General features: G+C 49.7%; 4 protein-coding genes across 7 annotated transcripts in view; 2 read left to right on the plus strand and 2 right to left on the minus strand.

Annotated features, from left to right (window-relative positions):
* The window catches only part of Xrcc1 (X-ray repair cross complementing 1), a 35,181-nt gene extending 27,514 nt beyond the window's left edge, over window positions 1–7,667 (minus strand). Inside the window, exons 1-2 of one of the 2 annotated variants that reach the window (XM_047529981.1) lie at window positions 7,474–7,667; window positions 6,981–7,073 (exon numbers count right to left, since the gene is read on the minus strand). In XM_047529981.1, the coding sequence (XP_047385937.1) occupies window positions 6,981–7,073; window positions 7,474–7,524 (144 nt within the window). In that variant the 5' untranslated portion in view covers window positions 7,525–7,667. The remainder of the gene's footprint in view (window positions 1–6,980; window positions 7,074–7,473) is intronic. The other variant, XM_047529980.1, reaches the window with a different exon arrangement.
* A 916-nt stretch (window positions 7,668–8,583) lies between these two features.
* Pinlyp (phospholipase A2 inhibitor and LY6/PLAUR domain containing) lies at window positions 8,584–13,178 on the plus strand. Its single transcript, XM_047529698.1, has 6 exons — window positions 8,584–8,764; window positions 8,858–9,004; window positions 9,883–9,999; window positions 11,547–11,699; window positions 11,915–12,058; window positions 12,206–13,178. The coding sequence occupies exons 2-6, from the start codon at window positions 8,935–8,937 to the stop codon at window positions 12,358–12,360; spliced, it is 639 nt and encodes a 212-aa protein (XP_047385654.1). The 5' UTR covers window positions 8,584–8,764; window positions 8,858–8,934; the 3' UTR covers window positions 12,361–13,178.
* A 3,252-nt stretch (window positions 13,179–16,430) lies between these two features.
* Window positions 16,431–22,990, minus strand: Irgq (immunity related GTPase Q). 3 transcript variants are annotated; one of them, XM_047527992.1, is made up of 3 exons: window positions 22,779–22,990; window positions 21,809–22,334; window positions 16,431–20,626 (listed from the first exon to the last, which is right to left on the minus strand). In XM_047527992.1, exons 2-3 carry the CDS (start codon window positions 22,330–22,332, stop codon window positions 19,309–19,311), a joined length of 1,842 nt encoding a protein of 613 aa, XP_047383948.1. In that variant the 5' UTR covers window positions 22,333–22,334; window positions 22,779–22,990; the 3' UTR covers window positions 16,431–19,308. The 3 variants fall into 3 exon arrangements, with proteins under 3 accessions (XP_047383948.1, XP_047383946.1, XP_047383947.1); XM_047527990.1 differs by having other exon boundaries at window positions 22,699–22,990; XM_047527991.1 differs by having other exon boundaries at window positions 22,651–22,990.
* A 27-nt stretch (window positions 22,991–23,017) lies between these two features.
* Znf576 (zinc finger protein 576) lies at window positions 23,018–27,812 on the plus strand. Its single transcript, XM_047527997.1, has 3 exons — window positions 23,018–23,410; window positions 23,716–23,816; window positions 25,756–27,812. The coding sequence occupies exons 1-3, from the start codon at window positions 23,382–23,384 to the stop codon at window positions 26,181–26,183; spliced, it is 558 nt and encodes a 185-aa protein (XP_047383953.1). The 5' UTR covers window positions 23,018–23,381; the 3' UTR covers window positions 26,184–27,812.
* Window positions 27,813–27,954: the final 142 nt, after the last annotated feature.

A 27,954-nucleotide genomic window follows, 5' to 3' on the forward strand; every position in this document is an offset into this window, starting at 1 on the left:
AAGCACACTGAAGACCAGGCACATAAATAACGTGGCCACAGGGCACAGCATGTAGGTGCTCAACCGCTGTCAGTTAGGAAGCATTAGTAATTGATGCTGAATAATTATTTGTTGAAAGAAAGGAAGACCTATCTGTAATAAGGACTCCCTCAGGATCTGTCATTCCTTCCTGACTGCTGGAGTTGCAGAGATCTGTGCAGGGGTGGAAACAGTCAGGAAAGGCTGAGGCAAGCCTCCTGCCTTCCAGCTGGGGGCTCTTTTACTAGGATCCTAGAGTGTTGAGTTATTATAGTCTTCAAAGATCCCCAGTCTACCACCTTCTACTGCCCTACCCTGTCCCCAGGGACTATCTGCTGCTCCCATCTCCTCTCTCACCTTCCAGTCAAAAGGTCACCAAAACATCACTTGCCTGATGCTACCAAAAGGAATGTGGCTACATGGGAGGAAGGAGTCTGAACTTGGGGTGAGGTAGACCTGGGTTCCAAATCTAGCCCTGTCATTACCAATCTGAATCCAACGTCTCTGAAAAGCAATCTCCTCACAGGCAAAGGGGAAGGGTCAGCATAACAAGCCTCCTGAAGGGAGAGGAAATGACCCAGAACAAAAACTGCAGTAACTGCAGCCAGCATCTGAGTGCTCGCAAGGTGCCAGATGTGTAAGAATAACATAAGTGGCTACTCTCCTCACTATGCTCTGCCAGGCAGGTGCTATAATTATCTCCTCTTCATACATGAGCAGCCACAGACAGGAAGCAGTTACATAATGTCACAGCTGGTGTGGGCAAAACCTGAGAGAACCCAGGCAGGCTGGCTACAGAGTGCCTGCACTCACGCACCACAGCACTACTGGGCGGAGGAAGAGGCAGCAAGGACAGGGCCTTCCCAAGGCTGAGCTCCGCTGACCTCCGGCAAGCCAGTCACACCGGCCTGTGTCCTGTCCAGGAAAGGCTGGCTCCTTCCTCCTTCAGGGGCTTTGCATATGCCCCTGCCCCCACCTGCAGGTCACTCTTCCCCACTCCTTTCCCTTGCTGGTACCTTCCATCCTTTAGGTCTCTTTTCAGACCAAGGGATTCTCCCTTATCTCCTATCAGATACCACTATTTATTCCTAAGCCTGTTTTATTTCTTTATTGGCACCACTTTGTATTTAAATACTTAAAAATTTTTTCTTGGTTTATATTAAGTAACATTTTTCTCCACTGCTAGATTTTTTTTTTTGTTGGTGCTTGGGATGGAACCCAGGGCCTTGCACATGGTAGGCAAGTGATCTACCGCTGAGCTACTTCCCCACACTAGACTTTTAACCCCATTAGCAAGGACAATGTCTGAATTGTTCCAAGCTGTGTACCAAAGTCAAGAAAGGGTCTGGCCTTCCCAGTTCTACTCGCTTAATGCGGTGTGATCCTAGAGCAAAAGATTTCATTTCACACGGCTGGGGCTGGGGCTCAGAGGTAGAGCACTTGCCTAGCAGGTATGAGGCACTCGGTTTGATTCTCAGCACCACATATAAATAAATTAATAAAATAAAGGTCCATCAACATCTAAAAAAAATTTTTTTAAAAATAGATTTCATTTTACCCTTGCTGCCTGTTTCCTAACCTGTAAAGTGGGGACAGTAATGACTTCTACTTTAAGGGTGGTATTTCTTTTCCCTGATAAGTAAAAATACTTATACATGGAAGGAGCCCAAACATTTATCAACTGATGAATGGATAAACATTGTATAGTATATTTTTCTTATTTATAATTATTAATTTTATCTTTCCTTTCCACTGTATGGTATATTAATGGAATGTTATTCAATTAAAAAAAGGAAGATGGGCTGAGGGTGTAGCTCAGTAGTAGGGCACATGCTTAGCACGCTTTAATATGATTAGCCTCAAAAACATCATGCTAAGTAAATGAAGGCAGATACACACATAAATGAAATGCCCCAAACAGGCAAATACACAGACAGAAAGTAGATCAGTGGTTGCCAAGGTAACCTGGGGGTAGGATATAGGAAGTGGCCACTTCATGGTTATGTGGTTTCTTTTGGGGGTGATGAAAATAATCTGAATTAGAGAGTGGAGACACTGCCAATATACTAAAAACCACTGGATCAGACACTTTAAATGGCTAGAGTGGTGCATTTTGTATTGTGTGACATTTATCTCAAAAAAGGAAGGGAGTTCTCAGGAAGTGACATCTGTCCGGTGAAGGCTTAAGCAAAGGGTGACCATCACCTGCAGCCCAGGTCTGTGAGAATGCTCTTTTCTCAGGAAGACACAATGCATGAGAGGGAAACAAAGGAGATATAGAAGGCTGGTAAAGTTCCTGAAAGACAGTCTGTGAAAAAAACGGTTCCATGTTCATGAAATGTAATGTTAAGCATCATTTAAAAGAATAAGGGGGACTTATATAAGTGATGGTGGGCCTGCATGATACAGTTCTTCATAAAGAGAGACAAAGAAAAGAAAGAAGGGGAAGAACAGTGTATATACCGTGTATTTTTATTTCTTTATTTATTTTGCAGTGCTGGGAATTAAACCCAGAGCCTCACACAAGTTAGGCAAGAGCTCTACCACCGAGCTACCCTGCCAGTCAATTTTTTTCTGATACTACATATTTTTAAAAAGGAGTGGAGAGGGTAGTTATAAACACTTGTATGTAAACAGAACAAGCCAGGCAGGAAACAATGAACTGCTAACAGTGGTTGCCTCAAGAGTGAGCCACTGAGTGGGAGGAGGGGACAGATCGGAGGGACAGGGAGATACTCTTTTTTCAAAAAGTAAAGATAAGGGGCTGAGGTTGTGATTCAGTGGTAAGCACTTGCCTAGTATGTGTGAGGTACTGGGTTCGAGTCTCAGCACCACATATAAAAAAATAGATAAAAATAAAGTTCACCCACAATATATATAAATGTATATATATATACGTGTATATATGTTTATGTAAAGATACTATATATACATGTATATATAAAAGTAAAGATAATAAAACCATATTGGTTGTATCCACAGAATGGAAGGCTATACAGAAATAAGAAGGAACCACCCACAGCTACACCCAACACCACAGACGGCATTCGCTATGTAGAGCATAAGAGGCCAAACACCAAAGAGCACGTATTGCACAGTTCCACTCATGGAAAACTCAAAATCAGGCAGAACTAATCCATGCTGTTAAACATTAGGACAGCCAGGAGTAGTGGTACATGCCTGTAATCTCGGTGATGCCAGAGGCTGAGGCAGGAGGAACCAAGTGCAAGGACAGCAAAACCTGCAGCAACTTGGTGAGACCCTGTCTCAAAATAAAAAAACCAAAAGAAGACTATAGATATAGCTCAGTGGCTATGTGCCCCTGAGCCTGATCTCTAATACCAATAATAATAGTGATAATAATAAAAATTTAAAAATAAAAATCCAGGACAGTGGTTACCCTTTATGAGGGGTAGTGACAGGAAGGAGCATGAAGGGACTTTGGGGGTTAGGCAGTCTGTAATTGACCTGGTTGTTGAATATATGGGCTCCAGTTGAAGATTCATTGAACTGTACACTTACGAGTGCAATTTGCTATATGTATGTTATACATTCTTTTAAAAAAAGGTAAAAACAAATTTAAAACACTACAGTCATGAGTTGAGTGATTAGAAAAACACTCGAAACCAAAACCAAGATGTGTGTCACCATGCTGATGAACACTGCTTCTAAAGAAAGCGCCTCCAGTGGCACACAGGGGCTCCACCTGGATCATGTCCTGGTCATACCCTCCAGAGCAGGGGAGGGCTGCTCCTCCAATGTCTCCAATGGAGTCTCTGTCTCCTCTCCAGGAGGGGTAGGCAAAGAGGCTGAACTCCTTGCCTTGGGAGCAGGTGACCAGTTAGTGATAGTCTCCTATCGCTGCTGCAAACAAAAAAGGTGTGCAGGGCTGTCACAAACGGAGGACTGAACCCCATGTGGCAATACCCAGATGGTGCACAAGAGTGTTTGGAGACAATACAGGGTAATAGAAAAACCCCAAAAGCAGCCTTGATGTCCAGAAATTATGGCCTTATGATTCACTTCAAAAGAAGACTTAAGTCAGATCCTGTCCCTCCTCTGCTCAGAGCCTCCAGTGGCTCCCATCTCTGTCTCCTCCCCAGATAGGTACACAGCTCACTCTGCTCCAATGTCGCCTTCTTGGGACAGCCTTCCATGACTACTCCCATTTAAATAAAAACTTCTGGCCACCAGCCCTCCCCAGCTGGACACTCACATTTCCCTTAATTGTTTAATTCCTTCCACAGCATTCATCTGACACAGGTTCTGCTTACTGACTTATTTTCTATCTTTCTGTACTAACAAAACAGCTCCATAGAACTGACAGGATTTTTTTTTGGGGGGGGGGGTGTGGAGTCTTAGTGCTGTTCACTGATATACAGTTCCAGGGGTTAACACAGTACTTTGTCTACAAAAAACACTTAACAAATACTTGTGGAATAAATGAGTAAATGAATGAACTAATAAATCCATTTACTCATGAGTGTGTGAGTCAGTCTTCATGGTGACAACTTCTTGTATTTTGTACTGGGGATTGAATCCAGGGGCATTTAACCACCGAACCACATCCCCAGTCCTTTTTATATTTTATTTTGAGTTGCTTAGGGCCTCACTAAGTTGCTGAGACTGGCTTTGAACTCCAGATCCTCCTGGCTCAAGCTCCCAAGCTGCTAGGATTATAGGCATGTGCCACCGCAGCCATCCACAGTGACAACTTCTATACCTCTATTTCCAGCTTTGAATCTGATCCTTAATTCCCAAAATTATCGAAGTTGCATATACCAACCAAAAGGCATCACCTTGCCAAGCTGCTCCCACTCTAGGTTTCCTATTTCAGTGACAGCTGCAATACTCCTCCAGTCTCTTTCAGGCCAGTAAATCCTGTGTCTTGCTCCCTGGCTCCCTCTCTCTCCATGTATTGTCTCTTCTGTCTCCATTTCTCTGCTCCTACTTCAGTTGGGCAAACAGAAATGAATGTCATTTTCCTATGGTCACCTGATCATAAGGGAGCCCAGCAGAGTGATCACCCCATAATAAAACCATAAATCCCTCCCTTTGTACAAACACCTACGTGTTGACAAAGCACTTCTGCAGACATTATGTCACCAAATTTTCACAACCACCTGGGTTTGGATGTCATTATTCCCAATGGACAGATGAGACAACATGTTAAGAGAAATGAAAAAATTTGCCTGAGGTCACAGAGTGAGTAAGTTTGGAGTTGAATCCAGGTCCTAAAACTAAACTGTCATCAACCTAGATCTCCCAGTTTAAAAGACTGGCTCTCAGGCAAGTTGCATAATTTCTCTGGCCCTTGGTTTCCTCATCTGTAAAATGGGAATAATAACAGACCCCAGGTCATGGGATTTTTATGAGTATTAAGTGAATTAAACCATGTGAGGCTGGGTGTGGTGGAATATACCTATAATCCCAGCTACTCAGGAGGCTGAGGCAAAAGGATCACAAATTGGAGGTCGGCCTTGGCAACTCAGCAAGACCCATTCTCAAAAAAATAACGTAGCTAGTGGTAGAGTAACCTGGGTTCAATCCCCAGTACAGCAAAAACAAACCAACCATGTGAGATGTGTAGCATGATGACTGGCAGGTTATAAAATATTGAATAATGCTAGCTTTCATTATTATTCTTATGTTAGAGATTTAGGAGATGCTTAAACACCTAAAGTCAGTCAGGAAATTTTGTGGGTCTGTGTATTTTTCCCGGGAAGAGAATCTTCAGTTTCTATTCTCAAAAGGCTCTCTGACTTGGAACTGAGCAAAAGAGAGACCAAGAATGTTCAGGGCTTGGCACACACCTGTTACCCAGCTACTTGAGAGGCAAAAGCATGAGGATCACAGGTTTGAGGTCAACTTCAGCAATTTAGTGAGACCCTGCCTCAAAACAAAAACTAAAATGGGTTGGGGATTTAGCTCAATGGTAGTGTTCCCTTGAGTTCAGTTCCCAGAACCAAAAAGGAAAAAGAAAGAATATGTTCACAAGTAAGCCTTGTCCCTACCAACATCCCTCCCCAAACACTCCTCCATTCAGAACTAAGGAATGTGGTTAGCATCAAGAAAGTCACTGTGTGGAGCTGGGGGTGTGGTTCAGTGGTACAGAACCCACTTAGAACGCACAATGCCCTAAATCCCCAGAAAGCAAGTTCAGGGGCTGGGGAGCAGTATGTGAACACCATGTAGTACAATAAAGTGGTTAAAAGCACCACTAAAAAAAAAAAAAAAAAAAAAAAGGACCACTACTCAGTTGTGATCTCAACTCTTAGCACTGTCATTTAATAATGGTGAGAATGGCCCTAGCAGTCATTTATTAGTGGTGAGAATGAATCATGCCACTCACTCATACCAGGGCACCACCTGACAAAGGGCAGATTTTTCAAACCCACTTAGCTCTGTTTCTTACACCTGACAAAACAGCCTGTTTGGAATTCTGTAACTATCGCTGGCCAAACCACCCTTTCCAGCTTGCCTGCCTCCAAATTCACAGGGTTATGGGTATGAATTCTATGAAAGCATATAAAAAAGCACTCAGAACCCAACCCACATTCCAGAAATGGTAGCTTAGACTGGCCACTTCATTTCCCTTCCTTATGCTTCAGTTTCACCCTCTTTTAAACGAAGTTGATTTGCTTAAATGACCTTCCTGGACACCTTCCCATCTTCAGCCCACTGATTTAAGGGAGGTACATGGCAATGATTCTGTTACAAGTGAGGAAACTACTTATCCAGGACCACACAGTGATTGGTAGGGTCATCTCTGGGCCTAGTTCTCTAGTCTCCTTTTTTCCTCTGCTGAGGGAAACAGGGATTGCACTTGCCCATCTCCCAGGTAGGGAAGCTGAGGCCCAAAAGGGAAAGTGACTCAACCTACTGCCAGGTGGCTCAGCAGAATCTGGACCTTGGGATTCCATACCCCTAGTCAGTAGGAGGTAAGGGGAGGGCAGGATCACCTGCAGCACCACAGAGATGGTCTTTTCGCCAGCCTTGGCTGCCCTCCATTTCCGGTAAGTGTCTGCCTTGAGAAGGTTTTCTGCACAGTGGGTCTGGAGACAAGAGGAAGAATGGAGGGTTAGGGCAGAGATGGGAGCTGGGCCTCCAGCTTTCACATTATTCCTCTGCGTCCTCCCAGGCCCTCTAGGATGACCCAGACTTAAGTTGCCCCGTCTGTCTCCCCCACCCACACACACACACACACCCCGCCTAGAGTTTTCCACACATTTCCCTCTGGAAGTTAACTATGGGTTTTCCTATTCCTCTATTCCTCTCCGGAAGTTCCAAAAGTTCAATTCCACATCTCTCTCAGAATTCACTTACAGCCTCTGGAAATCTCCCTATGCCCCTCCTTCAACTTCCATGAAGTTCCCTTTTAGACCCCAAAGTTTTTACGGGCCCACTTCACTAATTCCCTTGCGTCTTCCAACCTCCCCAACGCCAGTCCCTTACCGAGTCCTGGCTGCTGCAGGACACGACGTGGCGGAGGCGAATCTCTGGCATGTCAATGTCGTGGGCTTTGCCAGGACAGGGGGATGAAGAAGGGTCCCGGCTTGGGGGGCGGGGAGGGAGTGCGCCCTGCGCGGGCTTAAGTGCGCAAGCGCCGGAGGCTCGGGCCTTTCAAACCGCGGCGCGCCGACGCTCGCGTCGACACTGCGCAAGCCCAGTAGAACTTTTTCAGAGCGAGGCGCTGCGTTCCCTAGCAACAAGCTTTCTCTCTGGCCCCGCCTCCTTCGGATCCCACCACTCTCCAGGCCGGCTTCCGGATGACGATAACACACTGCTTTCCCGGCGCCTAGCAACTGGAGAAGCCTCAGAGATTGGTGCCTAAGAGAAATTCGCCATTCTCATTGGACAGGGTAGTCACCGCCCAAACTGAAGCTTAGAAGGCAGTTCGCAGGAAGCCTGGATCCTAGTGAAACAGGATCTCCTCCACCTGTTCTGCGGCTACTCTTCTTCCCTTATCGCGCGGGCGCGCGCGCGCCCACACACACACACACACACACACACACGCCACACGATAAAAATCTCAGATCCCTTATTAGGGGGGTTGGGTTTGTGGCTCAGTGGTAGAGCGCTTGCACGTGTGAGGCACTGGGTTCGATCCTAAGCACCACATAAAAATAACTAAAAAAAAAAAAAAAAAAAAAAAAACCTCGGATCCCTCTCAGCCCAATTCCTGAGACCAAGAGGAAGAAGGGACAGAACACGAAGCATGTTTACAAACCGCACAAACCGCACACGCCTAGAGTGCTTCCACAAATGCCTCAGTTTCCCAATATGTGACCTGCGGGCATTTGTCTTCTACCACACCCGCATCTGACCGCTGACAAGTACCTCTCTGTTCGGTCCCCTCAAGACCCAGGGATGCCGTCCTGGGCGGGGTTGAAACAGGAGACAGTCCAAACACAGAAGAGGGAGTATGAGCCAAGCATACGAAGGAGAAGGGAAGGGAGACAAGGCATCCAGCCCCCGCAGGACTAGTCTGGACATGCTGGGTGCTCCCAGGTAGGACCTCACCCACGCTGGGCGCCTCCTTGAGAAGAGAGAGGAGATGGGGAGAGGGGATCCCAGTCTTTGCAGTTGTTCTACAACTCACAGGGAATCAAGTAATCGGACTCCGACCTTGAACTTAGGGGAGGGGTGGAAAGGTGAGAAAACTGGGCAGAGTGACCTGGGTCCTGAAGGAAGAGGGGACAGGAAGACTCCTGAGGTTCCTGTGGAGAATCGAACTGGACACAAGGTGAGGTCCCTTTTGGATGCTGGTTCCGCCTCTTCAATCCGGAGGCTTCAGAGGACTGCCCTGGGTTCTGACCTCAACTATTTCTCACCCCAGGGTGAAGGTGGGTCTGGACCCGCCCCTCCTCAGCTTCCTATAAGGGCAGAAGACCAGGAACTGCAGGTTCACACACCATGAAGCCATCCGCAAGACAGGGCACCTTTCTGCTGTCCTTCACTCTGCTCTGCACCCTCTTGGACCTCGGTAAGTGACAAGGGACCCCAGCAAAGAGAATGGTGAGAGAGAATTCTGCACAATCTTCAAGAAGGAAAGGGGAGGTACCCTGGGAATTCAGATTCCTGGACGAGGCAGAGGGCAAGAAGGAGAAAACCTGGGCCTAAGAAGAAAAGCTCACAGTGATTGGATCCCTGAGAGAGGGATTTGGTGGGCTCAGAATCCTTTGTCCCATAGACAGGGTCCCAAAATAAGACACCTGAATTCTTTCTCTCTGGACTGAGTTCAGGCACCTGGATACCTTCTTCGTGTAGATCCAGAGTCCAAGGCAGCTTCACTCTTCCTTGGATTCAGGTGTTTAGGTCTGAGTTTCCCTTTTCTCAGGACCTTGGAGTCCATGCCCTCAATCCTTCCTGGTCCTCCTCATGCTCCCACCTTGTCCTCGGTCGCAGACCCCAGCCTCAGGTACCCTGCCTGAACTCCTACCATCTGTAAGACCTGAGCAGTACCTGTGAGGAGAGTCCCACACCCAAGAACCAGCTGGACCTGAAGTTTCACAAAAGTCCATGAAAACCTTTGGCACGACCCCTCCCTGCCCCCGAGCTTGCTCAAAGGACCCTGGCGTCCAAAGTCCCCAGCCTTGTAATTAAAGAAACAGGCTCCATGGCAGAGTCGCTTCCCGCCCCTGGAAGCCGCTTTGCGGGCAGCACTACCGCTTCCTTGTCAAACTCTGGACAGTTCCCTGGACAGAAATCAATGCCCCACCCATGAATAAAATGAGGGAAACGCTGGTCCCTCCTCCATCAGGACCCAAAATCCTTCCCCGCTGCCCCTCTAAGCGCTGAAGTCGAATTCGTGGTCTGAAGACCACGCCACTTATGACTACAGACTCGCCCTCTACACTGCAGGATGGCCTCTAAGCTGCGAGGTGTGTAAAGGCTCCGGGCACACGTGCAGCGGAAAAATGAAGACTTGCGAGGCTGGCAAGGACGCATGCGTGGTTCTCGTGAGCGAGTCCAGCACAAGTAGGAGAGCGTGGCGTCCAGCCACAGGGGCGGGGCGGGCGTGGCTTCAGGGGAGAGGGTGACTCCACGAGGAGGGGAGAGCATCCCAGTTCTCAGGATGGGTGAAGCGTGGGAAGGAAATCAGAGGACGGCAGGAAAGGAGGGGAGAGCATCCCAGTTCTCAGGATGGGTGAAGCGTGGGAAGGAAATCAGAGGACGGCAGGAAAGAGGCAAAGGCATTAGGAAGATAATTGAGTGATGCGAGAGAAACTATTGTCTTAAGGGATTCTCAAGATGTGACTGTCCAAAGGAGGAGATGCTGGTGGTGTGGAGCTAGGTAAGGAAAGGACATGGGGGAAAAGAGAAAGAGCCAGAAGGAAAGACTCCAACAAACCACCGGTAGAAGTAGGGCAGGGGTAGAAAAGGAAAGGCTGTGCTGGGGTCAGGGAATGTGATCAGGGAAGAGACCATTCCTGACAGGAGGACAGATGGTGTAGGGTTAGGGGAAGAGACAGAAGAGCGACCACCCCAGAATGAAGAGAGAAGGTAATTCTGAAGTATGGAGCAAATCCCAGCAAGGAGAAGTAGAAATGGAGAAGTGGAGAGGCCCATGAGAAAACGGAAGGGAGAGCATGGGTCTGACAGAGCCCCGCTGAGGTCTGAGAAAGAACGGGGAGGAAGGCAGTAACACAAGCCACCCCGCAAGCAGTTATGATCCTTCAAAGCTGAAAGATCCTTAGTCCCAGGAGGAGAGATGCTGGGGACCTGGCGAGGGAATGTGGCTGCTACAGATGAAGGTCAACTCTGCGATCAGGAAGAAACTATCCAAACAGGAGGGGATGTGAGAGGAAGTTGGGCTAGAAGATTGCTATCCCATCCTGCCCACCCAGCAAGTGCTGGCGGGCGAGGGAAGGACCCAAGAGTCTTGCAGAGACCCTCCCAGGCATAGAGATGGCAAATGGACCTTTGGGGTCATGGGAAGAAGCAGCTGGGGAAAAGCAGTCCTCAGAGGAGTAAGAAGGGGAAAATTTGAATTAGCAAAGGGAGGCTGTGTAGACTGGAAGCTAACACCCAGACAAGGCCTGGGGCTAGCCAAGAGGGACAGCAAGAGACCACCGATGGGAGGAGTTCTGGGGAGTAACCATGAAAGAATCTGAGATATGAGTGTGGAGGTTGTTAGAAGAGACTCCTGGGAGTGGGAGCAAAGTCTGAAAATCACGCAGACTTGCAAAAGCCCCCCACTGGCAGGGCAGGGAGAGAAGCACAGGGGGGCGGTGAGGTGGAGTGGTTGGAAGAGACCATACTGGGTAGGCACATACTGGGTAGGAGTTGGCCATGGGACCATGGGAAGACCACCAAAGGCCCACTCTACTCCATGGCACCAAGGAGGAGGGCTATCTAATAAACCACTCCAGACCAAACACCAGGCAGATGAGGGACTGTGGTTTTAGGGGACTGAAAGGGACCATCCTAGGGAGTTGTGGTGTTGGGGAAGTGTAGGGTTAGGAGATCTCCAGGCAGTGGTTGGCTAGAGCCACCTGCTCTCTGCTTCTGTCCCCACTGCACAGAGGGCCGGCAGGCGGTGAGCACATTTAAGGCCTGCATGAAGTTCAGCGACTGCTACTCGGGCTTCGTATCTACCACCATGGGCCCCAATGACTACATGGTATCGAATGCACACTGTTGCCAGAGTGACGGCTGCAATCGAGGCTCTGTGCCCCGTAAGTGCCAACTCAGCCCTGCTCCAGGGGCCCACTGTGTGTGATGTGGCCCATACCGTAACACCTGGCAAAGGACCTCACTGGTACTGAGCCTCAGTGTCCTTACCTGTAAAATGCAGTGTCCATTAGCAACCCTGGCGTTCCCAGAGGTCTGGGGAGGTTCGGGCAAGGGCATAAACACTCCTGTTCACTGCGCACGTCACTCTCATCTGCAGCTCCCGAGAACAATCGTACTGAGAATGGCCTGATGTGCCCCTCCTGCATCGTGCCCTTCCAGGAGACGTGCCCGGGAACGCAGGCAGCCCGCTGCGTTGGCCAGGAAACCCACTGCATCTACTTTGCTGGCAATGTGCAGGCTGGTGAGGGCACAGGGGCCCCAGAACTGGCAACCTATACTTCTCTGTTCCAGGGAGGAGGGGCTCCTGAGAACTGGGCAAGGAGGTGGTAGGGGCGGGGACTCCTGGGCCACCAGAGGGGCTGGCTCTAGTCTGAAACCCTCCTCCCAGGTATCTTCAACACCAAATTTGCCACTCGAGGCTGTGCTACAGAGAGTGCCTGCTACACAAAGGCTGGGGCCGAGGTGCCCTCAGCTTCCTACCTCTACTTCCTCCGCCGGGCAGACTGCCTTCCAGCTCCCTATCCCCCTGGTCGGGCTGAGTGAAGAACTGAGGAATATATGGCTTGAGGTCCCCATTTGTCCCAGTCTGCAGCTTCCCTATAAATTAAACAAGTTATCAGAACAAGCCTGAGTACTTGTGACATGACTCATCTTGGGGAGGTGGGATGCAGAGGGTACAGGTCTTAACCCTCTTTTCAAAGGATAGAGGGAAGACCTTGCATTTTATTAAGGAACTCTCTTTGCCAGGCCCTTCTGCTAAGTGTTTTCTATGCTGTACCTCAATTTATGATCACAAATCTATGGAATTGATATTATACCCACTTTTCTGATGGACAAACTGAGGCAGATTGTGGATACCACTTGCCTAGGGTTTAACAAGTAGGAAAGGTCAGAACCCTGATTTGAACCTGAGTCTGTCAGACTCTGGAGTTCTTGATTACTTTTTGCCTGTTTTCACGTCTACAAAATGTAAATAATAGTTATAACCTTACAAGGTTTTTGTAAGAGGTAAATGAAAGAACACTTTAAATCACTTAGTACAGTGCCTTCCACCTTGAAGAGAATGATGGTCCTGTGAGCAATATGTCTAAGTAAATACTAATTATCATAATGGCTGCCACCTACTGAGTGGCCATCAGTTTGCAGGCACTAAACCCTGGCACCAGTTGGGACAGACTAGATTATGTTATGATGACAAACAAATCCCTATTTTGTGGTTTAAAACAACAAAGTTGCCAGGTGTGGTGGCACACACCTATAATCCCAGGAATTCAGGAGGGAGCACAGAAAGTTCAAGGTCAGCCTCAGCAATTTAGCAAGACCTGTGACAAAGCAAAAAATACAAGAGTTGGGATGTAACTTAGTGGTAGAGTCCCCTGGGTTTAATCCCCTGCACCCAAATAAATAAATAAACAAAGTCATATGAATCACCTAATGCTGCAATAATGCTGTGTAACAAAACATCCCAAATCTGAGACAATATTTTTTGCCTAAGGGTTTATGGGTTGGTTGGGTAGCTCTATTTCTGTGTTGGCTGATTTGGGTCTAGTGTGGGAGGAGGACTCTTCTCCTTCATGCATGTCCACAATCTTCCGGATCAGTGGCTCCCTGGCAACTATCCTCATAGCAGGTCACAGAAGTATATAAGTCAAGTATATTGAAGACCCTTGCTGAAGCTAGGACTACTAACATTCCCTTGAGCAAGATAAGTCATATAGCCTAATCCAACAGTAAAGAGTAGGAAAGTATTCTCCCCCTCTGGTGGGAGAGAAAGGAGTGGGTGTTTGCTGAATGAGTGCCCATTCACAGAAAATTAACTCTTCCTTCCTCTACATGTTCGGCACCATCCAGTGTTCAGCTCATTAGTCATTGAGCAGCCACCAACTTGAACATGGCCAATTTTTTAAAATATATATTTTAGTTGTAGGTGAACATAACACATTTTATTTTTATGTGGTGCTGAGGATCGAACCCAGGGCCTCATGCATGCTAGACAAGCGTTCTACCACTGAGCCTCAACTCCAGCCCTTGAACATGGCCAGTTTCTATACCCAAAGCAAAGAGCCCAGGAAAATCTCACAGGTGTGATTAAAAGCTGTGATACAGGCAGGCATGGTGGTGTATGCCTGTGATGTGATCCCAGCAACTTGGGATGCTGAAGCAGGAGGATTCCAAGTTCAAAGCCAGCCTCAGCAATTTAGCGAGGCCCTAAGCAACTTAGGAAGATCCCGTCTCAAAAACATAAAAGCGGCTGAGGATGTGGTTTAGTGGTGGAACACCCCTGGGTTAACACTTTTTTTTTTTTTTTTTTTGCCCATACTGGTTGAACACAGGGGTGTTCTGCCACTGAGCTACACCCTCAACCCTTCTTATTTGAGACAAGGTCTTGCTAAGCTGCTGAGGCTAGCCTTGAACTTGTGATCCTCTTGCCTCGGGGTCCCTGGTCCTATTATTACAGGGGTTGCACCAACCACCACACTCAGCAACACTTACAACTGATGTGACAGAGCTCGTCACATAGCCTAATGCAACCACAGGGGAGCCAGGAAGTGCAATCCTGCCCCAGGACTAGACTGACAGCTAATGTTTCATGAATACCATGTAGGACCACCATGGCCTCTTAGGGCTTCTCAGGTTATCTTCACAACTCTATGTGACAGGCACTGTTATTCTTATCCTTGTTCTCAAAGGATGAATCTGAAGCTCAGAGAAGGGATGTCACATTGAAGATTTCAAACACTGGGCTATGGTGAGAGGGAGAAAGAGACCACATCACAGAAGAGAGTAAACCACATAACAAACAACTCCAAAATTCTGTAGTTTATAACAATCATCTTTTATTTAGCTCACGATTCTGTGTACTGGCAAACTGGTCGGGGAACAAGCTGGGCGGTTCTTCTGCTGGTCTCAGCTGCCAGTCGACTAGGCAGGTGTGTTTCAGAGGGTTGGCTGCTGAGAGTTGGAGTGCCAAGGATAACTGGGATACATGTCCCTTTATTACCCAGCAAGTCAGCCTGGGTTTCTTAATCTGGCAGTGGGGGCAGGGGTCACAGGGACAGCAGGAGGTCCCAATGCACAAGCACTTTTCTAGTCTCCCCTTGCATCGAATTAGCTGTTGCTCCAGTGGATGAATAAGAGGGGACAATCCAAGGCCACGGCAACAGATAGGCTGAACAAATAGGGTCATGCTGGTTCTGGAGTGAATGTGCTTGACCTCTACAAACCCTCAAGGTCCTAACGGCCATTGAGTCCACCTTCCAGGATGGCAAAACTCAGATCCTACAATTAAAAGTTCCTAATCTTAGCCTAAGGAACTGGTTCCTGGACAGATTCCCCATCAGTTTTCCTCTTTCAGGACCAGAAATCCCCACCCTCAGCCCCCAGAGTTCAGGCTCCCAGCCTAGTCATAGTCCTCAGAGTATCCCTCCCCCTTCAAAGCCCAAAGAACACACAACAGGATCTCTACACATTTTTATTCATTCCTCAAAAACACACCATAGGCCACCATACCCTTGATTTGTCCTTCCTGGTTCCTCACTGCAATGGACACAAGCCCCTCCATTACTCCAAAATGTACAAAGCTCTGCTATGGTGATGAGGGCATCTCATTCATTCTCCCATATTTTGGGGGGTCTTTTCTGCTTTGGCAATGGCAACACCAAGGTACATCATACAAACCCATCCCAATGGTAGCCAGTGACCTGTCCACAGGGAATTCTAGAGTTGGATGCTCCCAGAGACAGATGCCTCACTCACACAACTTTATGACTCCCCAATTTCTAAACTGAATCCATCAAAAGTCATCATTTTAAAGGTCACCACCAGGGCTGGGGATGTAAATCGGTGGTAGAGCACTTAGCACATGAGGTTCAATCAATCCCCCAGGACAGGGGCGGCGGGGGGCGGGAGACAAAAATGTAGAAACAACCACCAAAACCAGTAGTCATGAAACCCAAAGGTGCCAACAGACAACTGTGTAAACACAACTGGCATTCAACACACAATTATCTTCCTTTCTTTGATTTTATCTCTGGCATGAGGGCACAGGGAATGTATAGCAGCAAAGCAGAGTTGTCAGTAGGACAATCTGAGCAAAGGCTTGCGGGTGACAGGTGCCTAAGCTAGAGACCTTTTCATGCTGTCCAGGGCTGAAGATGTGTGGACAGAAGCAAGAGGTCTAACATTTGAGGCCCCAGGCTGCCTTCTTGGGAGGGGTTGTAGCGCGTTGCCTGTCCACATATGTACATACAGTGAATTCTCATCACCTTTGTGAGGTAGATGCCATTTGCTGAATGACTTCCCCAAGATCACCCCCAGTCAGCAGGCCTGTCTGACCCTAGAGATATGCTCGTACGTTTCCTGTGATCATAAAAATGTTCTATATTAGCTGGGCACAGTGGCACATGCCTGTAATCCCAGCGACTTGGGAGGCTGAGACAAGAAGACTGCAAGTTCAAACCCAGCCTCAGCAACTTAGTGAGACTCTGTCTCTAATAAGATGTTAAAACAAAGGGCTGGAGATGTGATGTGGCTCTGTTGTTAAGTGCCCCTGGGTTCAATCCCTAGTACATTAAAAAAAAAAAAAAAAAAAAAAAAAAAAAAAAAAAAGCAATGTTTTATATTGATATTGGCCAACACTGCAGCCACTAACCACACGTGAAAATGAGAAACTGAATTTTATTTACTTTTAATTAATTTAAACATTAATACTCATCTTAGTTACTGAAGAAATATTAAACAATTTGAACTTGGGTATATGAATCTGTCATCTATGAATTTTATTTACTTTTTTCAGTACTGGGGATTGAACCCTGGGCACTCTACCAAGCTAGACCCCCAGTTCCGTATCTTCTTTGAGACAGGGTCTTGAGAAATTGCTGAGGCTGGTCTTCTTGCAATCCTCTTGCCTCAGCCTCTAAGTAGCTGGAATTATAAGACTACACCACTGTGCCCAGCCTGAATTTTATGAAATTTAAAGAGGTCAAACTTTCCTAATAAAAATGTATTATCTGAATTGAGATGCTCTAAGTTTAAAGTAAATAATGGATCTTGACCTTAGTATAAATGAATGCAAAATATCTCACTACTACCTTTAAAATATTATGCGTTGAAATGATATTTTGGATATCAGGTTAAATAAAATATATTAAAAAGAATCTCACATTTCCTTTCAGCCAGATGTGACAGATAAGGATGAACCCCATTCTAAGGCTAAATGAGTTCTGTGTACAAAGCCTGGAGCCACTTGGCACCAAGCCAAGTGGTTTTCCCCATCATGGCCATCTTGACTTTGATGGGACAATTTGTGCCAGTGGTAGGATTTCAAGCAGCAGATGGGGTACTGTCCCCCAACTATCTGTCCCTCTGATCAGTAATCCTTGTATTCAGCTGTCAAGGAAAACGGGATCTCAGAAGCATTCATAGTTCTCATCCAGCCCTTTCATCTCCTAGATGGGATAATAAGGCACAGGTCCAAGTGACAGTGAGAGTGGCATAGCCACACTTGCTTCCCAGGTCCCCTGCCCAACTCTGGGGTGTTTTCTTCCATCAAATGCTTGCTTCTCTCCATCTTGTTCCTCTGTCCTTTCTGAGAAGCCAACAATATAAATTCCACCCTAGTTCTCCCACTATTCAGTGAATTTACAATTATGTACTGAGCACCTACTGTGCGCCAGACACTGTTCTAGGTACACACCAGAGAACAAGACAAGCTTATAGCCAATAAGCAGGTGAATAAATAAATACATAAGGTCATTTATTATAGTACTACAAGGTAAATCAACTGGCCAGAACCAGTAGTGAGGATGTGCAAGCTATATCAGTTAAAATGGTCAGGGAAGGCCTTCCTGAGGGGACATTTGAGTGGAGACCTGATGGTCAAGGAGCCAGTCATGGGAAGATATGGAAACAGTGTATTCCAGGGAAAAATAACAAGTGCAAAGGTCCTGAGGCAGGACTCAGGACAGCCTACTCAAGTGTCAGAAGAATCTATTGGGCTGACTGTAGACAGGATAGGGCAAGGAATGAGAAGAGGCAGGAGCCAGATCACACGAAGTCTTGCTATGACTGTAGGGTCTCTAGCCTACCCTCTGGACTTGCTCTCCCCATTTGTTAGAGCTTCCTTTTGTTTTTTGACACTATAATCTATAATTTGAGATTTCCTGCTAATACACAGCTAGCAGCTTCAAACATTACAGGCACTGCAGTTTTTGCCTTTGCCTCACCCCTGGCACATTCCCACCACCTGGAACACCTGCACAGCTGTTCCGTGGGAACACTACTGGCCGCAGCACCCTTTGTGTATACCAGAAGGCAGAGTCTCTTAGGGATACCTGAGAAGGCCACACAAAAATGTCTGGACTAGTGCAGCAGTATAGCTGTTTCTTTAAAAAGGTAGATGTGCAGAATGCCAAAGCCCAAAAGGGTTAAGGCTATTATGACAAAAGAAATGGAAACCAAAAAAAAAAAAAAAAAAAAAAGTAACAGAACCCTTAAGGAAAGACAGGGATGCCTGCCCTGGAGGTACCCAGAATCACACAGCACCTATAAATTGGGGGTAGTTATACCCCTTTCCCAAACTTCAGGGAGCAGCTGCCAGGATCCCAGTACGGTAGGGAGATGAGCGTGGCATCTCTGAAGTGTGGTTCCTGCTCTGCCACACCCAGGCCTCATTCCTGGCCTCTGGCTACCCCAGAGCCCACCATGCCCAGACCTTTTGCCCCACTTTTACTTTTGAGGGCCCATTCTTCCTACAACAGACCCTTGAAGAGCGAATATGACACCGCTTCACTTCCCCAAAGACCACGGAGTCTTGGGCTGTCTCTCCTGTAGGCTCCCTGTTCCTTTTTCCACATGTGGCCCTCCCATCATCCAAGAACTGGCAACCAAGGTCCATAGCCCCTGAGAATCAGGAACCTGAGACCCCAGACACACAAACCCCACCCCACAAAAGATTCAAGGCCCACTGCCCCTTGGATCCTGGGAGACTGTGTGCAGGAATTTTCCTTCCAGGAGACAGATCCTGTTTCCCTTTGAGACCCAGATTCAAGGGTTCTGGCTCCCTGGAGTACCAGACCTACCTCCCCCATACAGAGCCCAAGATCTACCCCGTCAAGAATCAAGACTTCTCGCCTGCCTTCCTGGTAATGCCCAATAATGCCACTTGGAGACCAAGATGCATCCTGCTTTTAGGACTCCAGGTCCCCAAGTCCCTTCAGGACAAGGGTCTGGATGGCATACTCCCTGGTCTGCAGAGAAATCAGGAGTCCTGTCCCCTAGACTCGATTCTCCTCCAAAAACCCAGATGACTAGACTCTATTCCCCTCCAAATATCGAGATGACTAAAAGTCAGAGCCTGCATCCTCAAACCCCCAAAATTCCGAGTACTGGGCACCCCCATCTTTTATCTCAAAGGGGCAGACTTCCAAGCCGCCTCCCATCTTACTGGGCTTGGGTCCTCAACCCCAGAAGCCCCGGCTCCAATCCCACCCCTCACTGGGTGGGTTCAGAGGGTGCCAGCACAGCCTCAGCATCTGCCCGCATCTCATCTAGCGCCTGCAGCAGGACACCATGTGCAGCTCGGTAGCCCAGACCACCTGTTGCAGCTGCGCCACCCGCCGGCCACAGGAAGGACAGTGCGCCCAGTGCTGCACCACCTGCAGTGCCCTCACCGGCCCAGGCACCCAGTCTGGCTTCCACCTCTGCACGCGTCACTGGGCCTGGGAAGTGTGTACGGGCGGCTAGCTCCCCAGGAGCCAGGCCCAGGGCGCGCTCGCGTCGCGCCAGGGCCCCAGGTTCAAGCCCCAGAGCCCGCCGCCACTCGGCCAGCTGCCCCCGGAGAAGCGCCACGTCGCACGCCCAGCCTAGCCCTGGTACAGGGGCTGCCGCTGCCGCCAGACTAGCCAACAGGGCAGGTCTCCACGCCCCGGCGCGCAGCGCTGCAGCCTTTCTGCGGGCAGCGCCTGGAGACGTGGGTGGCAGGGCCAGCAGCAGCGCTCCCGCCTGGGCAGGGGGCAGTGTGCGCTGCAGCCATTCGCACAGCGCGGGGAGCCCACCAGGCCGTAGGGGAAACACTGGCGGGGGAGCCTCCTCCAGCACCTCCCACGTCTCATCCTCTGGACTCAAAGCGGCAGTGCCCCCTGAGTCCCCACTGCTTGGTTTCTTAGCGCTGATAACTGCGCTGTCAGCTTTCTCTGAACCTTCCCCACTGCCTTTCTGCCATCCAGTGCCAGGTTTTTCCTTTCCCTCGCTGGGCACATCCTCCAGCCCTCCTTTATCTTTCTTCTTTAGGTTTTCGTCGCTGGGCTTTATCTTTTCTTCTTCCAGAGACTCCAGATCCTCACCCTCACCGTCTGTTCGCACGCAGACAAGGGGTGCATCTGGTACCACCAAGGAGCGGACCTGGGCCCAGTCCTTCTCAGTGGGGGCCCCATGAGTGACAAGGATGAGGGCATCATAGTGAGTGGGGTGAGGGGCAGTGGCAGGGAAAGTACCTGTGGGACCCAGAGGCACCGTCCAGAGCACTACATTGGGGCGCTCTGGTGCTGGGAAGGGGGTGGGCGCTGTGGGGACAGAAGGAGGCACTGCACCAGGGTCACTGGGATCCAAACCAAGTAGCGTGTCCAGCACAAGGCCCATGTCAGTTGTACCGGCCACTGCCAGGTCCAGTCGTGCACTGCCCAGGCGCTCCAGGCCTGAGCGCACCCAAGACAAAGCTGCCTCAAGGCCACCGGTCTCAAAGGCCTCCCGCACAGCCTCCAGCTCAGCTGCGCCCAGCACCTCAAAACCATCCTGGGCCGGTGGCAGGAGCCTGTGGGAGCAGGGAAGAATGGGGTCAAAAGCAGCGAAACATGGGAAGGCCAGGCTGGGGGAACAAAGCATGGGCTATGGTGACAGGTTGGAGCTTTCCAAATAATCCTGGTGTGCGGCAGGAGCAGGAAAGGGAGAGGCCAGACTAATCCCCAGAGTTCTGCTCCTAGTTCCAGATCTCCAGGGCCTTGATGAACCCACTGGTTGACTTGGGTTCTGGTTTCCAACAGTCAAAAATGAGGACTCCCCCAAGACCAAGATTTATGTGGGATACAATGTGGGGTGTGTGTGGGGGGGCTTTTCTCCGGGGTGTGCTAGCTGGAACAAACTTCACAGGGGCCTGGCTTAGAGCAAGGACAGAATGGCAACTGTATTGTAGCCTAAAGGAATTGAGCACTATTGACAAATGACTTTAAGAGGGTCCCCAAGGGTGTTCTTTCAAGAAGCCAGGTGTTAGGAGGGCCAGTGAGGGGAGAATATGACTGATACTAGCTCCTATGAAGGACCTGAGGCTAAGGAGACACAAAGCAGGTGAAGCAAAGGAAAAAAGATGCCCCCTTCTAAGTCCCAATTTGCCATCCATAAAATAAGTTGGCTGACAGTTGGGGAGTGGGAATCTAGGAGATAGCCAGCAAGTAGAAACAAATGAGGGAATTGGAGAAAAAAGGCAGGACTTCAAGATATAATAATGGTCATTACAGGCATGCCTTTGGGGCAACTGAGGTCACTTGAGAGCCAAGTTGATGGTAGGGAGGAGGGCTTGAGAGTTTGAGTCCGAGTAAAATCTTCGTTGGGATCACAAACTTCCTGGAGGAATGGAGTCCTCCTTTAAAAACTTGCCTGTGGGCAGTATTTGCAGACTAGCTCCAGGCCTGTCCTAGAATTCTTGGTAGGCAGCAGAGCTTGTGACCTCAGAGGGCTCCCAGAAGTGGGGAGCTTCATGACAGGACTGACAGGCCCACCAACTGACCCTTGCCTGAGGCGGGGCCTAAATGATAAACAAGGGTCAAGTAGAGCACAGGTTTGGGATGGAGCCTCTTCGACCTCAAAACCTACGCGGATCTTGTGGGGTCTGGGCAACGGAGCGAAGCCTGGGCAGTAGTCTCTCCTCAAAGTCCCCAGGGGTGGGGTCTAGACTAAAGGGATCACGCCTCCCCACCCGGCCTGGAACCCTGTCACTCACCTCTGCAGCGCCTCCGCCTGGCTCCGCAGCGCCACCCTCAGGCGTTCTAGCTCCTCGCAGCAATCGCTGCTGCAGCCGTCCGCCCGCAGCACAAAGAGAGTGGCCGCTCCTAACCCGGCGCTGTTCAGTAAGGCTGCTGTCTGAGACCGGGCATCATTCTGCGAATCCCCAGGGCGGAGGTTCCGCACAGCAAGCAGCGGGGTCCCTCGGGCTAGGGCGGCCCTCGCTGCCTCTGCCAGGGCTGGGTCCAAGAGCTCCTCGTCCCCCTCGGGTCCGGGTAGCACCAATACCAGAACATTGGCCTCCGCTGCCCAGGGCCCCGGCACTGCGGGTGGACAACTCAGTTCACCCAGGAAGAGACCTGGGCCCGCAGCTCTCAAACTAGGGATCCCGGAGTCTGGCCGTCCCTCGGGGATCTCTACCGTCTCCACATCCTTGTCACACAGTGCTGCAATTAGCGCAGACTTTCCCGAGCCCGGAGGCCCGAGGAACAAGGCGGTCACGTCACCCCGCGGCGGAAGCATTGCTGGAAAGCAAGGGGGTGGGGAAGACACGAGTCAGACAACACCTAGTCTTTTTCTTTTCTAGCCCAGACTTCAGTTCTTCACCTTGTATCCAATTTCCATTCTTGGGTGTCACCCTCCAGGACCTAGAAACCCAGCATATTGATTGGGCTTATTCCCTGGGGACACTGGCGCTTATTCACCCTATTTCTAAGTGCAAGCGTTTCCCTTTCTGCTTCAACACCTCAGAAATCCATCCTTCAATCTCCCATCCCTCGGGGACACGGGGATGATCCTTCTCCCTCCCAAATCACCAACGGAGCAAAAGAGCCGACACACCAGGAGCACAGCTGGTGGCGGCTGGTCAGTCGCAGAGGAGTCCCGCACCTGGGGCCCGGAGGACAGAAGCCGAAGAGACCAGAAGGCCCAGATTTAGAGACGTCGGGACGCGATCGGATGGTTCTAACCTGACGTCACTCCCTCTACGAGGCGGGGTATCTTGGAGCCCCACGGCGGAGAAACGGTGTTCTTCGTGGCGGAACACCTGAGACGTGCTCGCTGCTGGGACTCTGCGGCCCCCGCGCCTACAACAATGAGGGGGCCGAGGCGCCTGCGCGCCGCGAGCGCCCACCTAACCCTGCGCAGGAAACTCAGATTTGTACGGTACGCTGGGCTCACAACGTCATCATAGTGCGTCCAGGACAGGGAAGGTCTCCCCCCAAACCCCGCCCATGATTCTGAGGACCGGGCCGGCGTGACTGTACTGCTGCCGGACAGCAATCCCTGACCTCGACCTCTAGAGGCTCTTCCGGAGAAAGGACGCGGAGACCCCGGGGACCTCGAGACTCGGTGGGCCCTACCCTACTCCCCTCGGTGGCGGCGCTGTGGCGCGCGACTGACAGGCGCAGCGAAAGGCAGCCCGCTGCTGGACCGAGAGCAGCGGAGGCCGGGCCGACCGGCTCGGGAGCAGGGGGCTGAGGCCGGGCTGCCGGGAGCGGGACGCTGCGGCTGGAAGCGTGCCTGGGAGGCAGGGACTCCGGGTGGAACAAGTCGCAGGATGCCAAAGAAAGATGTCTCCCGGGAAGAGGAGGGTTAAAGGGTGGGTACCACGACTCTCCCCAACACGCGTGAGACCAGAATGAGATTAGTGTCAAGACCAAGGGTCCCACCCTTTCAGGGAGTTAGTTGGGTGGAGGAGGTCAGAGGTCATACAGGTGAGAAGGCCCTAGGAGAACTGCCAAACCCAGGGAATCTAATCTGGGTGGGTTGAAGCCTGTCTAGTGAAAAAGCGCCTTCAGCGAGTTCAAGGAGATGGGTGTGTGGGGGCACCAAAGGATTAGCAGGCTCTTTAAGGCTGGTGACAAATGAGGAGCCCTCACACAGGCGTGCTCTTCTCTTGACCAGAGGAATCTCAGTCCCCATGGAGGACTCACACCCTGAAGACACCATGGAGCAACAGGATTCACCCAAGGAGAGGAGGCCCAGCAGCCCAGGAGGCAATGTCTGTGAGTACTGCCGGCCGGAGGAGGGTGGGCGCAGAAACCTATGCATTCCGTGTCTGTGGTGCTACCGGGCCCTGCCTGTTGGGAAGGGGCTGGAACGACCTGGAACTGCCCTGCCAGGAACTGTCTCTCCTCACGCTTATGCTCAGGTGTACTCATCCTGCTCTGGCCACAGAGCAGAAAGGGGAGGCAGTTTAGAGGGATAGGGTGGCTTCCAAGAGAGGTTTGGAGTAGAAATGTGGCTGGGAAAATCTATACTGTGAGGGAAACCCCAAAGTTCTGGCCCCAACTCTGACCTAGATTTTCAGTGTGATGACCCCCCTTGTCAAAAGAGGCTGCCACACTGAGCTCAGTGGCACAGGCCTATAATCCCAGCATTTCTGGCTGAGGCATGAGGGTCACAAGTTCAAGGACAACCTCAGCAACTTAGCAAGACCCTGTCCCAAAATAAAAAATGAAAAGTGTTGGGGATGTATAGCTGGTACAGCACCCCTGCATTCAGTCCCTAGTACTGGGGATGGGAAGGGTGGGACCTGCCACTACCCACCTCACAGGGCTGTTTATGGGATTAGCTGCAGAAAAGGGGAAAGGCTGATTTTAATAAAGGTACACTGTTTGACATACAGTAGCAGCAGCTCCTACTGAATGCTTAGTATGTGCTTGGTGCATTCATTACCATACTGAGTTTAACACTCATTCAATACTCCTAATCATTGACCCTGTGTAACTGGTACTGTCACTTTAAGGGAACTGAGTCAGAAATTAAGAATCTGTAACAAGTGCCCTAGTGTCAGGGCCCTCTAGCTAGACCACTGGCCACACATCTGTCTTGAACTAATTGGGCTTATTGTTCACACATCATGGGGAACTAGGATGTCTCAGGATGAGTGTTTAAGAAGGATTTATAGGGAACCAGGTCAGTGGTGCATGCCTGTTATCCCAGTGACTTGGGAGACTGAGGCAGGAGGATCACAAGTTAGAAGCCAGTGTCAGCAACTCAGTGAGGCCCTGTCTCAAAATAAAAAAAGAACTGGGGATGTGGCTTAGTGATTAAGTGCCCCTGGGTTTAATTCCGAGTCCAAAAAAAAAAAAAAAAAATTGGGTGTGGCTTGCTTGTGGTGATTTGGGGAATGGGTTAAAGAATGGGGCTTTTGCTCAGGATTAGATGCTGCCAGGAAGTAGGAACAACTCTAACTGGCTCTCATAATCTTATCTAGGAGGAGGGAAAAAGTGAGATCAGGTTGTGATTGATGAAGCAGCAGCGGTCACTCACATTAGCAAGAACAGGGGGGTGGCCAGTCATTTTCATGGCTTAGATAATGTTCATGTTTTATTTGTATCCAGATATTATGATAGTGTGGTCTTGTCTTGATTCATCCCAGTCACAGCAACACCTTGTCTGTCACTGTTTTCTGTGGAATGATGTTCACTAGAACACCTACGCCTTGCCCTGTCAGGTCAGCTCCCTGGAACAGGTGTTTTTCCCTGCCTTGGGAGTAATAACTGCAAACATTGTTTAAAGCAGCACTATATAAATTAACTCATTTCTTGCAACAATCCTAAGAGGAGACACTGTTATCATCCCATTTTCCAGGTGAGAAAACAGTTGTGCTTGCCTAGGAAGTGGTGGAGCTGGGGTCCAGTCCCCGGCAGTGCGCTAGCCACCACACTGTTGTCAGATGGGCAGACTCCCTGGGTTCAATTCCTGGTCCCATCTTTTCATTTCCCTACCTTGTGACTGTAGGCAACTTGCCTGACCTATTTGAGCCTTGTGTCTACTCATCCATAAAATAGGTTCGTAACAGTTCTGTACTGTTGTTTGGCACTAGCAAGAGCCTAGCACATCTAGCATTCAGTGGTGGTTGCTGGCATGATTCTGGGGCTTGGGAGAGGTCCTGGATACTCCTGCTGGCCTTCCCCGACCTCTCCCCACATCCCTTAGGCCACCTAGGGGCCCCGCAGTGCACCCGCTGCCTCATCACCTTCGCCGATTCCAAGTTCCAGGAGCGTCACATGAAGCGTGAGCACCCAGCGGACTTCGTGGCCCAGAAACTGCAGGGGGCTCTCTTCATCTGCTTCACCTGCGCCCGCTCCTTCCCCTCCTCCAAGGCCCTGATCATCCACCAGCGCAGCCACGGTCCAGCAGCCAGGCCCTCCTTGCCAGGTGCACCCACCACTGCCCAGCCCACCTTCCCTTGTCCTGACTGTGGTAAGACCTTTGGGCAGGCTGCTTCTCTGAGGCGGCACCGCCAGGTGCACGAGGCCTGCACTGCCCCTGGTCCCTTTGCCTGTACGGAGTGTGGTCAGGACTTTGCCCAGGAAGCAGGGCTCCATCAACACTACATTCGACATGCTCGGGGGGAGCTCTGAGTACAGCCTAAGCCCTTCACAGTAATGCAGGCTCTGGCTGGTGGGACCTACCCATGGTAAGGCACAGGTCTCCTGGGGGCTCTGGAGGGATCTGCTTCCCACCCTGGGAAGGCCAAAAGGCTCTTGACAAGTAGGACCTGGAGGGCTGTCATTTAGATTTTCAGTCTTCGGAGGATATAGGGCCTTTAGGGAAACAGTGAAATTGGAAAACCATGAGATCTTTTTAAGAAAATGAGCAAGGAAAAAAAAAAAAAAGAAAGAAAATGAGCAACAGAGAAGGAAAAATTATTCTCCCTCATTCCCAGTTAAATAACTAGCTGCAGATTGTGTAATCACCTTTAATGTTTCCCAGATGGATGCCATGGGCTGCAGGAGCAAATTGCCCTGGATCTGTGCCTGAGTAGGGGGCAGGGAAGGGAGGTATTGCTGTTCTGCAATGAGACTGGGTAAATCCCAGACCTGGAGCAACATGGGCCTCTGCTGGGCCTCTGCAGATGGGGCAGCAAGGTGGGGGCCAGACCCCAGGTCCCAGAGGCTTTGCAGTTTAGGTCCTGTCTCCTCCCTGTCTGCCGGCCCTCCCCACTCATACAGCAGCCATGGCATTGGCGGCACAAGTTCATTTAAGTCCTATTTAAATAATTTTGTGTACCATTCTAGGAATGGGATTTTTTTTTTTTTTTTGTATGTGTAGGGGAGACGGCATGAATAAGCTAACAGAAATAGTATCTAAAAACTAAACATCCATATTAAAACGTCTAAACAGGGAGTTCTGGCTTTTGAGTGGGAATTGCTAGAGAACATAAGGATGTGGGGAGGAGGGAGCTCAGGGCAGAGCTGGCCTAGTCCTGAAGGGAAACTAGTTTGGAGTCAAACAGAGATGCCTTCTGTTTCTATTTCATTTGGCCAACTCTGGGAGCTTTCCCATTAAGATCTTATTTTCAGTTCTCTTAAAAAGACCAGCACAGGACTTACGTTGTCAGCATGGTCAGGGCAAATGCCGCAAGCTGGAGCCAAGCAGGGAGTGTCACCCTCAGACTGGAGATAAGTCCTGCCAGGCCCATTTTCATCTCTAACATGACCTGCCTTGCCTCTGGAGACAATAGCTGATGCCCTGCATTCATTACTCAGGCCATATTTGAATTGAGGGATGTTTTTAAAACCCACAGGGATATGGGAGAAACTGATAGCTAACTCAATTTCTAGTTAGGCATGTGGGAGTTAAAGACCACATTTCCCAGACTCCCTTGCAGCTAGATGTGGTCCTGTGGCCAAGTTCTAGCTAAATTCCTAGGTAGAAGAGTCAAGCCTGAAAAAGGCAAGTGCCTTTCCTCTAACTGGAATGTGGACATGGTACCCAGTCACCTGGGACTGAGGACGAGCAGCATGTGGGAGGGCAGAGCAACAACACAGCAGGAGCCTGGGTCAATGGCCCAACTCACAGTACACTACCATACCAGCCCCCACTCCGATAACATGTAAGAGAAACAACTCTCCATCTTGTTGAAGCCACCATTATTTTGGGTCTGTTACAGGCAGCAGAATTTCAAGCCTAAGGCAGGGGTCTGCAAACTATGGCCAAATCTAGCCAGCTGCTGCTTAGTTTTACAAATAAAGGTTTTTTGGAACCCACTTGGCTCTTTTTTTGTTTTTGGTCTATGACCGCTTTCACATTGAATGGCAGATTTGAGTAGCTGCAGCAGAGACCTCATGGCCCACAAATCCATTTGGCCCTTTAGCATGAAAGTCTGCAAACCCTTTGTCTAATTGAATA

This window comes from Sciurus carolinensis, chromosome 16 (genome assembly GCF_902686445.1).
Source record: "Sciurus carolinensis chromosome 16, mSciCar1.2, whole genome shotgun sequence".
In the NCBI taxonomy this organism is placed as follows: domain Eukaryota; kingdom Metazoa; phylum Chordata; class Mammalia; order Rodentia; family Sciuridae; genus Sciurus; species Sciurus carolinensis.

What these genes read in the sequence shown, in the direction of transcription:
- Pinlyp (XM_047529698.1), top strand. Translation starts at nt 8,935, where the DNA reads ATGAAGCCATCCGCAAGACAGGGCACCTTTCTGCTGTCCTTCACTCTG. An exon ending in CGTGAGCGAGTCCAGCACAA is followed by an intron (nt 10,000 to 11,546) that starts GTAGGAGAGCGT and finishes CCCACTGCACAG; the next exon opens with AGGGCCGGCAGGCGGTGAGC. An exon ending in CAATCGAGGCTCTGTGCCCC is followed by an intron (nt 11,700 to 11,914) that starts GTAAGTGCCAAC and finishes TCTCATCTGCAG; the next exon opens with CTCCCGAGAACAATCGTACT.
- Irgq (XM_047527992.1), bottom strand. Translation starts at nt 22,332, where the DNA reads ATGCTTCCGCCGCGGGGTGACGTGACCGCCTTGTTCCTCGGGCCTCCG. An exon ending in CAGGCGGAGGCGCTGCAGAG is followed by an intron (nt 20,627 to 21,808) that starts GTGAGTGACAGG and finishes CTGCTCCCACAG; the next exon opens with GCTCCTGCCACCGGCCCAGG.
- Znf576 (XM_047527997.1), top strand. Translation starts at nt 23,382, where the DNA reads ATGTCTCCCGGGAAGAGGAGGGTTAAAGG. An exon ending in GGGAAGAGGAGGGTTAAAGG is followed by an intron (nt 23,411 to 23,715) that starts GTGGGTACCACG and finishes TCTCTTGACCAG; the next exon opens with AGGAATCTCAGTCCCCATGG. An exon ending in CAGCCCAGGAGGCAATGTCT is followed by an intron (nt 23,817 to 25,755) that starts GTGAGTACTGCC and finishes CACATCCCTTAG; the next exon opens with GCCACCTAGGGGCCCCGCAG.